A 15,639-nucleotide genomic window follows, 5' to 3' on the forward strand; every position below is an offset into this window, starting at 1 on the left:
ATTCCCCTCAGGGGAGGGGGACCCCAACTTTACTTGTGAAAAGATTGAAATGAAATGATTCCAGCTTTCCTGAACCTACTTCTTCAAGGTATGGAGAGGGGCTGGAGTCATAGTGCCTTGAGAAGGGCAAGTTGCCATGCATGCTGGCACACGCACTAATAATATGCAGAATATTGCCCTGGGGATCGTGGAGCTTGTTTTTCCCATGTACAAAAAGAATCATGTGAAAACTGTGCATTTGGAATGCAATTTTTCAGGACATTTTCCCTTTTTGGGCCATGTTGCCTGTTGAGAAGTCCCTCATCCTCGCTCTTGCAGCCTTCGGAAGTTGTAGTGCAGAATGAAGCAGAGGCTTGTTCAACCTGCCTCTACAGGGCACAAATGAATTGTGCTGGGGTGATTGATTAGGCTTGCAGGGGACACCCAGGAGCTTCCTTCTCTGGTTCTGAACAGGAATATTGCCCCTAGAAACTTCCTAATCAATCCCAAAAAAACATGAACTTCTGTTGATTCTGTGGGAACCTTCCTGCTTGGAAACAGGGAGGAGAGCCCCCCCCTTTTTTTTCCAAAAGGGGTTTCCCTTCAGGAAATTGCTGCTTATTTTGTTGTAGAACTGCAGAAAATGTGGGGGAAAGACCCCCTGGGGAAAGTTAGTGTGGGGAACCACAATACCATGTATGCCTGAGCCAGGAAATATCCTGCCCTGAGAAGGGCAAAGCCTCAAAGGAAAATTGTACCCAGCAGGCAAGTTCTATTGGGATTTCTACAGACCCAGGAAGTTGCTGGAAAATGGTTGATAGTAAAGGAGGTGCAGCTTGTGCCATGAACAAAGCCTGGAATGTGGTCAACATATAAAATTCTAGTTGAGTTGAAACTCATGATATATTTTTCTCATGGAATAAGTGCACATTTGGTTTGGGCCTTTGTTTTCTTACTCAAGACCGTTATTCCTTACATGAAGATTCTTGGGGACTAGTATACCAATATGGACATTTATGGATATCAACTGTGCCAAATTAAATTAATTTCTGTTTTACAGGTGTCTCTCGATGCCATGGACTGGCTTATACCAACAGTAGGAAGCATTTGTAAGTATACAGCTTCCAAAGCCTGCAGAATTAAATTGTCTTGCAGAATTAAATTGATCTTGTTAAGATCAGGGAATTACCACAACAACCCTAGTTAAATTGTAATAGTAGACATAGCTAGATGTATTCTATGCCAAAAAAAATTCTGCATAAGAATGTGACTCCATATTCTTCACCAGAAGTAGCTGAATTTTTGAACTGTATAATTATGTGTATTTGCTTATGCTGAGTAATTTTATTCAGCTAATCATACATTACATACATACATTGGCATCCTTCAGTCTTGGAAGACTATGGTATTGTGCTCTGAAAAACGGTTCTGAAACAGAGTGTCCTCTCCAGTTTGCGAAGCCTGGGTAAAGTAGATATGGAGGATAGACTGTTAGCCATGCAGCAAATCCCCCCTCTCCACGTCGTTGAAATGGTCCAATGGAAAGGCAGAAGCCAATACGGTTGGTTCCAGCGGCATCGCAGGAGTTGCCAGAACGTGACTGTGTTCAGCCATGAACTGCCTCAGGGACTCCGGCTCTGGATTTTGCCTCGAGGTTGACTCCTGAAGCCTTTTGCATAACTGGATGTAGCCACAAGGCAGTGGAGGTTTGGGATCTGAGTTTTCCTTCTCTCAAGTGAGCTGCCTTCCCAGGCTAACGAGTCCCATCTACCCAGTGGCTGTTTAGTCGCCTCTTACGACAAGTATAGCCAAACTGAGGGCCTATTCTTATCCCCAGCCCCCAGGGGAGCCCCAGCTAATCACAGAAAAGAGAATGGTCAAGGTTGAGTACTAAAGTCCAGTCCACTGCAAAATGTGCTTGGTTCCTCCTCAGATATCTGAGACCTCACACTTCCTATACCATCAGATGACATGCAAATCTAAAAAGTTATGATCCCACTTAAAAATAATATAATAATAATCACAGGAGATTGACAAGGTGGGGATCATCTAATCTTTCCCCTCATCCCATGATCCCAGTGAAGATCACAGCTGCTATTAACTCTGGGAGAGAAGCTGCTATTGGCACCTATAGAAGCTTCTCTCTTGTGGCTAACAGCAGCATCACAGGGAGGAAGGAACTTACATCAAAAATGTATCCTTTTATCACCAACTTCATGTTTTTACGATAGTAAAGCATTATTATAGAAGTTAGCTGGAGGCATCTCTGCAGAAATCAGACTTGAATTCCAAGAGGATGATGAAAGATGACATATGAAGCTGCTTTCTGTTAAACATTGGGCTTAACAGACCAATCAGTGTTGACTCTCTTAAGATTATGGGCAGAAATGTTTCTTTTTTTTACTACTGCCATTGAACCTGGGACCTTCTGTGTGTGAAGCACATGCTCTGCTACCGAGCTATGGCCCCTGCAAGCTTTTGGCAAAGAGGTAGTAAACACTGAGGTTACATAAGTAGCTTAGGGGAAATCTGAAGCCCCACAGGGAAACTATTCATTGTTGTATGATATTGTTGGAACAAAATTACATATACCAGCAGTTCTCAAACTTTTCTGTCTCCAGATTCCTTTACACTTCTGAACAGAATCTCGGGGAGCCCACCAGCACATGCGCCGAGCCTTGGAGAGCCCCACAGTGCCAGTGCATACGCAGAGTCGTACAGCATTACAAAGATGGCGGCCACTTGTGGTGTACTCAGGGAGCTCCAAGGCTCGTAGGAACACGCTTTGAGAAATATATACCATCAGTTGTTGGTATTCACCATATGGGTATATGAGGGGAAATGCATCTGAGTTGATGCTTTCTATGGTGTTACCCATTCAAGCAGCGGGTGGAATAGGAATTAAGCACACTGCTTCCAATCCCCACTTAGCTGAGATGCGAACTGGGTGATCTTAGCAGTCTTGTTCTCTCAGCGTAACTTACCTCACAAGTTTGTTGTGAGGATAAAATGGGAGAGAATCATCTATGGCCTCTGGGGTTCCTTGGAGGAAGGCAAAATAAAATTATTAGTGTACTAGCAACAAATATAGGTTTGGCCATTAGATTGTTATATTCCAAGTCTCCCAAACATCTGTACCCACTATAATTCCAGAAATAGGAATAATCCTATTTAGGACACTTGAACTGTTGAGTGTCCTGAATTAGTCTTCTGAATCTAATATTAAATATTGTATATTTTAGCTGTAAATTGCACCTTGGGCATCTGATTCAGCAGAGGAAAGGTGGGGTAAAAATCTTTTAAATAAATAAATCTTCAGGTGGTATGCAGAAGCTTGTACCCTAATGAGCAAGTAAAAAAAAATGCCAAGTCAGTTGTTTTGCAATCCAGCCACTTGAGATCAGCATGTAGAAGATCAGTGTTACTTATAAGCTTACTGACTACAGGCAGCAGACTGATCTTTTTCTTCTTTCTTGCACTTCAGAGTAAATGGCTCCCGTGTCTTCACTGTCCGTTATTTCAGAACCACCACAATATGCAGTAAGTAGCAAAGGTGCCTGCAGCCCGGGGGCGGGGGGGGGAATGTTTTGTTTGCAAATTCCCTTCTTCCAGAAGTATACATATCCTTAGACTACTACTCAGTTTAGCATTGCATTCTTAATTTACACCACTGTACAGCAATATAAGGTAATGATGCAGAGTATGTGCTTTTTATCATGATGCTGCTGCTTTTTAGGTTTCTGCCATAGCATGAACTCTGTCATTCGTTTCCCTTTCTGAACCATAGGAGAACATCTTTCCTGGATCTCAGTTGGAGTGTTTTTATTTATATGGTAATGTAAAAGATGCTTTCTGGAATAACATAAAACAAAAAAGACAGTTCCTTTCCTGGGAAACTTACAGTGTACATTTGGATGATGTAGGAGGTAATGAGAGAGTACAGGTTGAGACTACTATTCTGTGGGTTCCTCAAGTGGATGGCAAAAAAGACACTATAGCAAATCCATTTAAAAAACAAAGTTTCTTTGCTCCTGTGATTTAAAAACAGCCTTGCTGACCTTTTGACTCTAAGATAAGAGTCATTAAGAAGACAATCCATCAATCAGTCCCCCTCAAGCTTTGCTCAGCCCCTCCACCAATTCAAAGGGATCACCTTTCTTTCACATCACAGGGGGAAGAGAGGGATCCACTGGGGAGAGATGGATTGTCAGCCAGCTGCGTGCGCTTGCTCTCTCTCTCTCTCTCTCTCTCTCTCTCTCTCTCTCTCTCTCTCTCTCTCTCTCTCTCTCTCTCTCTCTCTTTCATTAACAAGGCTATTGTTAAAGGACTGTTCAGTTTTTCCTCTTCTCCAGGGATCAGCACATTCCTTCTCATTTGCAGTGGCCTTTCCTGTTGAGTCAAATCCCTGTATAAATAGACTGGACCTGTAACTGAAGGAATATATGCACATACAGGGGGCCCCCATATCTGTGGATCCCATATCTGTGGGGACCGGTGTTTGCCTGTATCCATGGTTTCAACTATCTGCAAGTGTTCTGGAAAGGGGGGCATGCCTGTACAGTGACTTTCACATATCTGCATTATGTGAAGAACTCTCTTTTACTGCTACTCAATTTAATTGGGAGAATTCTTGGATTATGTGAGGGGAAGAATAATATAATTTAACTCCAGAGGAGTTAATTTTGAGTTGAGGTTTGAAGAGAAGGATCAAGACGGCACCTCACTGACATTCTAGGATCAGCAAGGGGAAATGGGTGGAATTGTCTAAGGTAGCATCTGCCTTAACTTTGTGATTGTTTCCCTGACATGCCTTTGTAGTTACAGCATCTTTTCAGTGTCCCAGAGTCTGAAATAGCAAAATGTGAAGAGTTTTACTATAAATATACTTGTGTCATTTACAGGAGATGAAGTTATTACAGTGAACACCCCAGCATTTGCAGAATCAGTCACAGAAGGAGATGTTAGGTGGGAGAAAGGTAATGGGCTTCTCGTCCTCCTCTCTTAATTGCTCTTGGCTTTTTTGCTTCTCTCAGTCTGCTGTGGAATAGGCTAATAATAATAATAATAATAACTTTATTTTTACCCCGCCTTTCTCCCCGAAGGGACTCAAGGCGGCTTACAAAATATTAAAAACATAATTTAAAAACAAAAACATATTAACACATCATAAAAAACAGCAGTCAGAGTAAAAAAAAATAGGTAAAAAGAGCATAGAGCAGCAGCAAGTCATAAAAGAATCAGGCCTGTAAAAAATATTAAAAGATGTTAAAAAGATGTTAAAAGGCCGAGAACTCAGAAGGCCTGTTTAAACAGAAGGGTCTTCAGGCCTCACCGAAAGGTCTCAAGAGAGGGAGCCATTCTTAAGTCAAGGGGAAGGGAGTTCCATAGCGTTGGTGCCACTACTGAGAAGGCCCTATTTCTTGCAGCCGCCCTAGCCTAAATAGGCTAGAGCTCTATTTAGGTAATGGAGCTCTGAATATTCTTACTCTGTGGTGGCAGTCCTGGCCACTGTGGTGCTTGGGGACATACCTGAAGGTGTGCACCCCCGCACCTGCTGCCTCTGCCCAGAGACATTCTGAGGGCTGGAGAAGCTGTGCACAGCCTTCTGAGGACTTTTAAATGTCACTTCTAGTATGTGACTGAAAACCAGAACTGATGTTTAAAGGCCCTTTGAAGGCCTTCTGAGGGCAGGGAAGGCTGTGCGCTGCCTCTCCAGCCCCCAGAATGCCTCTTGGGGGAGGTAGCGGGCATGGGTGGCCCTTAGAGCGGCACATCTCGGTGCTGGTGGCTCCCCCCCAGCCAGCGTGGGGTCACTTGTACCCATGGACTCCCCCCAGGAATACCACTTTACTCTGTAAATAACAGTTGCCCAGACTTGTTATCTATAACAACGTACTGTAAATAGTTTATAAAAGAATCTCTCTAAGTAGCATGTCTGTCCAGGCCACTGTTTTTATCTTGCAAGTCCACCATGTAAGAATTCAGGCCCCTTGTGAGGTGTTGCTGTGGGCTGTAAGGAAGCACAGTTCCTCCTAATCACATTTGTTCCTTTGTTGTTTAGCTGTGGGAGACACAGTAGCAGAGGATGAAGTGATATGTGAGATTGAAACAGACAAGGTAAATGTCCTGTTCTTTGTGTTTCATTTTTTGTTGTATACATTTTATTATTAGTCTCTGTCTTTAATCATGTTAACAGTAGGAACAAACATTTCTGTTAACTTCCCTGGTGTAGGAGTGGGCAAGGTATAGTCGCAAAACATTGACTGAAGCACTTATCCATAAGAACATAAGAACAGCCCCACTGGATCAGGCCATAGGCCCATCTAGTCCAGCTTCCTGTATCTCACAGCGGCCCACCAAATGCCCCAGGGAGCACACCAGATAACAAGAGACCTCATCCTGGTGCTCTCCCCTACATCTGGCATTCTGACTTAACCCATTCCTAAAATCAGGAGGTTGCGCATACACATCATGGCTTGTACCCCATAATGGATTTTTCCTCCAGAAACTCGTCCAATCCCCTTTTAAAGGCGTCTAGGCTAGACGCCAGCACCACATCCTGTGGCAAGGAGTTCCACAGACCGACCACGCGCTGAGTAAAGAAATATTTTCTTTTGTCTGTCCTAACCCGCCCAACACTCAATTTTAGTGGATGTCCCCTGGTTCTGGTATTATGTGAGAGTGTAAAGAGCATCTCCCTATCCACTCTGTCCATCCCCTGCATAATTTTGTATGTCTCAATCATGTCCCCCCTCAAGCGTCTCTTTTCTAGGCTGAAGAGGCCCAAACGCCGTAGCCTTTCCTCATAAGGAAGGTGCCCCAGCCCCGTAATCATCTTAGTCGCTCTCTTTTGCATCTTTTCCATTTCCACTATGTCTTTTTTGAGATGCGGCGACCAGAACTGGACACAATACTCCAGGTGTGGCCTTACCATAGATTTGTACAACGGCATTATAATACTAACCGTTTTGTTCTCAATACCTTTCCTAATGATCCCAAGCATAGAATTGGCCTTCTTCACTGCCACTGCACATTGGGTCGACACTTTCATCGACCTGTCCACCATAGGTTACCACAAATGGTTTAACACTTGAGCATTACTTGCTTTTAGTAGCATGGTTACTCAAAACTTAGACTTGGATCCAGACTATCGCAAACAGTGCTTACTTGCAGAACAAAACTTTCCCACCTTCTCATCTGACTAGGCCTATCCAAGCTGATCCTGAGGGTCAGGAATATTACAACACATGGTGTGGGGGACTGCAGTGGTGTTGGTAGAAATTGCACACATGAAAATGATGTTCCACTTGCCCCAACCGCACATCGGATCCAACCCATATTTGCATTTTGTTGCATCTGGTGGGACCGGGCATGTCCTGTTTTGTTCTTGGATCTAGAATAAATCAGTTTATGTACTGGAAAGGGAACTGATTATTAAATGCAGTGCCACTGGCTTCCATTAGGGACAAAAGGCTCAGAATGAGTTCTGAATGAGCAAATTAATACAATATTTGGAGGCATTTCAAAACACTCATTCAGAATGAAAGAATTCTTCTGACAGGTCACCCTGTCCTTGAGGCTGATTAATGAAGCTTCACACAGCATATGAGTTCTGAATGAGCAGCAAATTAATACATTTGTAACTAAAGACACTGTCATTTAATAGCTATTTTAAGAGTGTTTCTCTCCACTTTCTTTGTGTGATGAAATTCGGTTTGTTAATGTTCAGTTTGTTGATATAATGCAGAGTGTGAATGGAAAGGTTATGGTTTACCTAACAACATGCTACTTGTCATGACTCATGCTGGAGAACTAATTTTATTCATGTGTTGTTTGTTCCTCTTCAAGGGCTAGTTTCCCATTTGCTTGCATATTTCCTTCCTGTGATTAGTGGAGAACTCATTTTTCTTCCATCTACAGACATCAGTGCAGGTTCCAGCTCCGGCAGCTGGTGTCATTGAAACACTTCTGGTCCCTGATGGGGGAAAAGTAGAAGGAGGAACACCTTTGTTTAAACTCAGGAAAACTGGAGGTAAGTAAAAATAAATTGAAATAATTAGACTGATTGTGGCTCCACATCCAAAATTGTTCATGATGTCTGGAAGAATATCTCTGCCAGTTATGCTGGTATCGCAACAGAAACACTCCTGGTGCATATTGGCATGTATCATTTAGAGCAGTGTTTCTCAAACTGTGGGTCGGGACCCACTAGGTGGGTCGCAAACCAATTTCAGGTGGTTCCCCATTCATTTCAAGATTTTATTTTTAATTTATTAGACTTGATGCTCCCATGGTACGTGACTGCTTTTGGGGAAATATTACAGACCTGTACTTTTAACAAGCTACTCTGTATATTCTTTTATCATCATTGGCATCCTTCAGTCTTGGGAAACTATGGTATCGCAGTCTGAAAAGCGGTTCTAGAACAATGTCTAGTGTGGCTGAAAAGGCCAATGTGGGAGTGACAATCCCTTCCACACTGGGAGCAAATGTAGTCTGTCCCTGGTGTGTCTCCCTGGCTTCCGTACAATCCGGCTCGTCCTCTTAGGTCATCAGAGAAGGCCTTTTTACAAGTGCCGCCGCCTAAGGAGGTACGTGGGGCGGCGGCAAGAAATAGGCCTTCTCAGTAGTGGCACCAACATTATGGAACTCCCTTCCCCTTGACTTGAGAATGGCTCCCTCTCTTGAGACTTTTCGGCGAGGCCTGAAGACATTTTTGTTTAAAGAAGCCTTCTGAGTGCATGGCCTTTTTAAACATCTCTTCTGTATTTTTTTAGTATTTTTACAGGCCTGATTCCTCTGATTTGCTACGTTTTGCTCTTTTTATCTGACTTTTTATCTGACTATGGTTTTTATGGGTATATGTTAATGTGTTTTTAATATGTTTTTATCTGTGGTTATATTATGTTTTTAATCTGTTTTTAATATGTTGTGAGCCGCCCTGGGTCCCTTCGGGGAGAAGGGCAGCATATAAATAAAGTTTATTATTATTATTATTATTATTATTATTATTATTATTACGGGCCTTCCTTCTTTGCCTCTTTGCTTCAGTCTGTTGGGCAAGTGTCTCTTCAAACTGGGAGAGGCCATGCTGCACAGCCTGCCTCCAGCAGGACGCTCAGAGGCCAAGTTTCCCACCTGTTCAGGTCCATTCCCAAGGCCTTCAGATCCCTCTTGCAGATACCTTTGTATTGCAGCTGTGGTCTCCAGGCGTTTTCCCTGCATGAATTCTCCATAGAGGAGATCCTTTGGGATCTAGCCATCGCCCATTCTGACGACATGACCAAGCCAACGCAGGCGTCTCTGTTTCAGCAGTGCATACATGCTAGGGATTCCAGCTCGTTCCAGGACTGTGGTGTTCGAAACTTTGTCCTGCCAGGTGATACTGAGGATTCATCGGAGTCAGCGCATGTAGAAAGCGTTCAGTTTCCTCTGCTGTTGTGAGCAAAGAGCCCATGACTCGCTGCAGTACAGAAGTGTACTCAAGACACAAGCTCTGTAGACCTGGATCTTGGTATGTTCCATCAGCTTCTTGTTGGACCAGACTCTCTCTGTAAGTCTGGAAAACGTGGTAGCTGCTTTACCGATGCGTTTGTTTAGCTCGGTATCGAGAGAAAGAATGTCAGAGATTGTTGAGTCAAGGTACACAAAGTCATGAACAACCTCCAGTTCATGCACAGAGATTGTAAGGCAGGGAGGTGAGTCCACATCCTGAATCATGAGCTGTGTTTTCTTCAGGCTGATTGTCAGTGCAAAGCCTTGGCAGGCCTTGCTAAAACAATTCATGAGCTGCTGAATGTCTTTGGCAGAGTGGGCGGTGACAGCTGCATCGTCGGCAAAGAGGAAGTCACACAGACATTTCAGATGGACTTTGCTCTCAGTCTGGAGAGGTTGAAGAGCTTTCCATCTGATCTGGTCGGGAGATAGATGCCTTCTGTTGCAGTTCCGAAGGCCTGCTTTAGCAGGACAGCGAAGAAATTCCCAAACAAGGTTGGTGCAAGAACACAGCCCTGCTTCGCTCCGCTTCGGATGTCAAAGGGGTCCGATGTGGAGCCATCAAAGACTACAGCTCCCTTCATGTCCTCTTGGAAAGACCTGATGATGCTGAGGAGCCTGGGTGGACATCCGAACTTGGGGAGAATCTTGAAGAGGCCATTCCTGCTGACCAGGTCGAAAGCCTTCTTGAGATCTATGAAGGCTATAAAGAGTGGCTGTTGTTGTTCCCTGCATTTCTCCAGCAGCTGTCTAAGGGAGAATACCACATCAGTGGTGGACCTGTTGGCTTGGAATATGCACTGCGATTCTGGATAGTTGCTCTCTACAAGTACCTGGAGCCTCTTTAGTGCAACTCAGGCAAACAGCTTTCCTACAACGCTGAGGAGAGAGATACCACGGTAGTTATTGCAGTCACCCCTGTCGCCTTTGTTCTTGTACAGAGTGACGATGTTTGCATCCCTCATGTCCTGTGGTACTCCACCTTCTCTCCAGTAGAGACAGAGGTTTTCATGCAGCTCAGTGGCGATGATCTCTTTGCAGCACTTAAGGACCTCAGCAGGGTTGCTGTCTTTCCCAGGTGCCTTGCCAGAGGCAAGGGAGTCCAGGGCCACGTTAAGTTCTTCTAGGGTTGGTTCACTGTCAAGCTCCTCCAACACAGGCAGGCACTCAATGTTGCTCAGTGCTTCTTCGGTAAATGGAACTTACTCCTGGTAAGCATGGGTAGGATTGCAGCCTAGGATTATGAAAAATTTTCCTGCTTGATGATGTCACTTCTGGTCATGATATCACATCTGGTGGGTCCGGACAGATTCTCATTCTAAAAAGTGGGTCTGGTGCTAAATGTGTGAGAACCACTGATTTAGAGGTTTCTTTTCTGACTAAGAGCATGTATGCACTGCTGAAACAGAGACGCCTGCATTGGCTTGGTCATGTTGTGAGAATGGATGATGGCCGGATCCCAAAGGATCTCCTCTATGGAGAACTCGTGCAAGGAAAGCGCCCTACAGGTAGACCACAGCTGCGGTACAAGGACATCTGCAAGAGGGATCTGAAGGCCTTGGGAATGGACCTCAACAGGTGGGAAACCCTGGCCTCTGAGCGGCCTGCTGGAGGCAGGCTGTGCAGCATGGCCTTTCCCAGTTTGAAGAGACACTTGGCCAAAAGACTGAGGCAAAGAAGGAAGGCCCATAGCCAGGGAGACACACCAGGGACAGACTGTACTTGCTCCCAGTGTGGAAGGGATTGTCACTCCCAAATCGGCCTTTTCAGCCACACTAGATGCTGTTCCAGAACCACCATTTAGAGCACGATAGCATAGTCTTTCGAGGCTGAAGGTTGCCAACTACTACTAATGCATCTTCTTAATATGTTGCTAGGGGCTCTTTTAGCCCCCAAAAGTGCTTTCCTGCAAGAGCCTGAGCCAGCCTGTTCAGATGGTCTTGAAGTAGTCTTGAAGGTTTTTGGGTAGTGGTTTTCATTTGTCACTGTGTTCCTGTCTTTTAGCTGCACCTGCCAAGGCCAAACCAGCAGCAGCCCCTGCACCTGAGGCTGCAGCTCCTACAGCACCACCACCTCCTGCAGCACCAATTCCTACTACAATGCCTCCAGTGCCCACTGTGTCAACACTGCCTGTTGATGCTAAACCAGGTGAGACTAAAACACTTGCCAGTCTTCTATAACTGCTTTGGCAACTTCTATCTTGCCATAGGCAAGACCACTTACTAGTGTTTCCTCTCCACCTGATATCGTCTTAGTCTTAATCCACAGTTTGCAGCCATGAATTTTATTCTATTTCCTTGATGCCTTTTCCATTTACTTTTAGTGTCTGCAGTAAAGCCAACTGCTGCACCAGCAGCTGCTCCTGCTGTGGAACCTGGGGCCAGCAAAGGTGCCAGATTGGAACAAAGGGTAATTGCTAGCAGCTGAAGACATTCTAATGTTAAGAGGTGGAGTGGATCTCCTGCTCCTGTGTGAGGGACTGGACTGTGTGAGGGACTGGATAATTTATTAAGTCAAAGGGGACAATGTGGGGAGACTGCTGTCCGTACAATATGATTGTATACAACCTCCAAGTTTTAGAGGTAGCCTATTTCCGAATTCCAGATGCAAGGGAGTGGCAACAGCATGCAGGCATCTTGTTGTCCTGTGTGCTCGAAGAGGCATCTGGTGGGCCATTGTGAAATACAGGAAGCTGGCCTAGATGGACTATTGACTCAATCCCAGCAGGGCCTTTCTTATGTCTAGCTTAACAGAGGGGAAAAAAGAAAACCAAAGTCCTCCAGACCGAGCTGTACAGGATGCTATGATCAAGATGTACTTTATGACTTGGTTAGCTGTGGCTGAAGAGAGCTCTTGAATCATGCATACTGCTGTTGTCTCTCTGTATTCTCTGTGGTGCTAATGATTGGTAGTGTAAGTCCTGGTATTGCTAGCCATTTCAAGGCTCCAGTTCAGGAGCCTCTTTTATAAGCCTTATATTTATAATATAAGAACCCAACTTATATTGTGTTTGAGCTCTAGAGCCTCTGACATGATTTGGTTTTATTTCTTTCTCAGCCAGGCAAGGAAGCCTCTTATTGACCTAATAAGGTAGTCTTCTGGTTTCATTATTCCAAAAGTGTCAGCCTCACCATGTCCCATTGTATGGCAATCTGTCCCACAGATTTTATCAGGAAGGCAACAGAAATGTCTCCCATTACTCTCTTGCATTGTTTCAAGTAGAACATACCTTTTCTCACTATCTGTTTCTGTTTGGGTCCAGGTGAAAATGAATAGGATGCGTCAGCGCATTGCTCAGCGCCTGAAAGAGGCTCAAAATACTTGTGCCATGCTGACCACCTTCAATGAGATTGACATGAGGTAAGGACTGTGCTGTTGTTCAAGTGAAGAAGCTCTGGCCATCCCCTGGAACTAATGGCAGGGTCTTAAGAATATAGGGCATGCAGTGATCAGGTATACTGCTTCTTCCAAATTGTACTAATGTTCTAGAGTAGTCAGTTAGTTCTGGCCAGCCCATTTGGTGGGCTCAAAAGCATGTATTCCACTGTACTGGCAGATGTTGGAACTTGCTGGATAAACAAGCTTCTACAACTAGTAGAAGTATAAAATTTGGCTAGTAGTTCAGCTAACACTTAATATTCCTATGCAGAAGCCTGTGTTATACACTTTTAAGTAGCTAATGTACAGAGCCAAGACTCTAACTGAGGACTTGCTGGTGCTGCTTACTGAATCTTGAAGATCTCACCCTGTTCTTCTTGTCCCTTGCATCCTCTACTTAGGGACGCGGATGAGCGTCCAAGTATTTGTGTGGTCTGAGTACTAATGGGTTTGGGGAGGGGGAAGCTTATGTTTCAGTGCATTAGGGGAAATGGTGCCCAAATCAAATTGCCCCATGAAATCCTATCCTACTTCTTAAGACAAAACATGTAAATATTTTGTGCTTGGAATAATAAGGTTGGCAAAATAGTCATGATTGGAGAGGAAGTGCTGCAACTTATCTCCTTTCAGAGGCTAATGGAGGTGTCGCTTTACTCTGGCCTTGGGCTCTTGTTGCAGCTAGTAATTTGTTTTGGATTGATTGCCCCATCCCGTATATCATGTAGTCGACTTCCAAGGGTCTAGGCCAAGGCCTTTTGCCTCTCCACTGGGGGTCACTGTCTGCTTCAAAGCCTGCTCATGATGGCTTCCTCTTCTCAGACCACCACTTCATTTCAGAAGCTCTTGTATCTTGGGAGGCAGTAATGTCTTTGGGCAGTAATCCTAGCTCTAAACAAGATTAAGCAAAGGAAAACAAACAGTCTAAACCCGAAGGGACCCATCGACCCACTAAAGGCTGTCTCTAAAGCCATCTTGTCTGAGAGGTGGAAGATGAAGACTATAACTTCAGTCTCTGCTTAGAATTGGCAAGACAGAGTTGTTTGGTTCAATATGTTTGGTTCAATATGTTACCTCTATTTTGGTAAATGAATGATGAAAATGGTTATTTTCTCCTCTCTGATTAAGAGTTCTCAAAGCACCTGCATGTCAGGGCCTCCACAGGACATAGGCCCAAACTCATGCTTTATGTGCTAGCTTTTTAGATACAGCAAAGAAACTAAGTAGATTGTTTCCTTTATCACATGAGCATGTAATAAAACTGTTGAATTCCTCAAGGGTAGATAGGCAGATTAAAAGCACTGAGCACCAAAGTTCTCTTTTAGCTACAAAGGATCCATAGTATGAAATGGTCAGCACCATCTTGCAGACTTCATGTGCACAGCTTCTTTCTCTCACTTTCCAATACATTTTATTATGAAGCTTCCATCTATCCTGGTTTGGCAGCAACTTTCCAAAGCCTCAGACAGAGCTCTGTCCCAATCCTGCCACCAGAGACCTTTTAAATAAGAGATGCTAGGGATGGAACCTGGAATCTTATGCAGGAGAAAAATGCCCCCTTTTATTCTGCATTGACAGGTGCTGGTGTTGAATTTCTTTAATTTGGATTGTAAAGTGTGCATTTGCTTTGTAGTCCACCCTCAGATGGGCAAGACCTTGAGCAATCTATTCATGCCTAGACATTAAACAACATCCTGTTTTGATTAAACTCCTAAGGAAAAGTTCTGTCTTATGCGACATCTCTAACATTTTATTTCAGACTCAAAACATAAGAATTTGGATTGAATTTGTGAAAATAATTGCTGCATTGTGGTTTTCTTGAGCTTTGACATCAGTCTTGTCTTAAGAAACTGGGGGAAACTACTCAGAATCTCTTTCAATGTGATTTCTTTGTATCACTCCCACTCCAACAAACATCAGTCTGTGTTTTAAATCTGAGTGGAACTGCATGGTTTCACCCAGTTATGTGGTGTGTTAACTTCTGGTGCTGAGCCTTGCAAGCCACATTTTAAGGTGCAGGTTGATCTGCCTAAGCAACTGTAGGTCTGGAAGACAGTGCTGCAGATTTGGTGTCAACAGATTTGTTGTCTAGCTATAGGAAACTGAACTTGAGAACCTTGGTCTCTGAGGTCTTCCTGATAGTGAATGTTCTTGGGTTTTGTAGTAACATCCAGGAAATGAGAGCCCGGCACAGGGACCCCTTCCTGAAGAAGCACAATTTGAAACTTGGCTTTATGTCTGCCTTTGTGAAAGCCGCAGCCTTTGCCCTGCAAGAGCAGCCTGTTGTAAATGCAGGTAAGAGTCATGGCATCATGTGCCTGAGATGGAGTGTCTGGAAGTTTGTAAGATCAGGCCTCTCAGACTTCATGATAAAGGGGGGTACAACTGAAAGTCATCACCCTCCCTCTATTGCTGGGCTTCTTAAATGCAGTGGTGCAAGTAAAAGTCATGGTGCTGTGACAAATCCTTTGTCAGAAAAAAGGATTTGAGATTATGATGGGGAGGGGGGCAAGGCATCTACACCCAAATCTGCTCATCTGCAGTTTGAGCACACTTCAGCATGTTTGTGGGAATGGCAGTTATTTTGAGGAGGCAGTTGACTCCCAGAGGCTCAGTTTTGGGCCTCTGAGAAAAGACTGACTTGCAACCTGAGAAGGTCTTTGCCTGCCCTCAGTTACCATCATGTTTCCTTTGCACTTGGCAGATCATGCTTGTTCTCATCCAGTACCAATTTTCAGGAATGGAAAAAAGTAATGGATAAATGGGGCTTGAGTCTCACTGCTTTTGGCT

The 15,639-nt window shown here is 44.2% G+C and overlaps 1 protein-coding gene across 1 annotated transcript in view; it reads left to right on the forward strand.

Moving 5' to 3' along the window:
• DLST (dihydrolipoamide S-succinyltransferase) overlaps window positions 1-15,639 on the forward strand; it is a 32,249-nt gene that overhangs the window by 9,933 nt on the left and 6,677 nt on the right. Inside the window, exons 3-11 of the mRNA XM_066627281.1 lie at window positions 1,040-1,088; window positions 3,464-3,519; window positions 4,881-4,955; window positions 6,041-6,096; window positions 7,900-8,011; window positions 11,479-11,622; window positions 11,798-11,883; window positions 12,737-12,834; window positions 15,014-15,144. Of these exons, the coding sequence (XP_066483378.1) occupies window positions 1,040-1,088; window positions 3,464-3,519; window positions 4,881-4,955; window positions 6,041-6,096; window positions 7,900-8,011; window positions 11,479-11,622; window positions 11,798-11,883; window positions 12,737-12,834; window positions 15,014-15,144 (807 nt within the window). The remainder of the gene's footprint in view (window positions 1-1,039; window positions 1,089-3,463; window positions 3,520-4,880; window positions 4,956-6,040; window positions 6,097-7,899; window positions 8,012-11,478; window positions 11,623-11,797; window positions 11,884-12,736; window positions 12,835-15,013; window positions 15,145-15,639) is intronic.

This window comes from Tiliqua scincoides, chromosome 1 (genome assembly GCF_035046505.1).
Source record: "Tiliqua scincoides isolate rTilSci1 chromosome 1, rTilSci1.hap2, whole genome shotgun sequence".
NCBI classification, from domain to species: Eukaryota; Metazoa; Chordata; class Lepidosauria; order Squamata; family Scincidae; genus Tiliqua; species Tiliqua scincoides.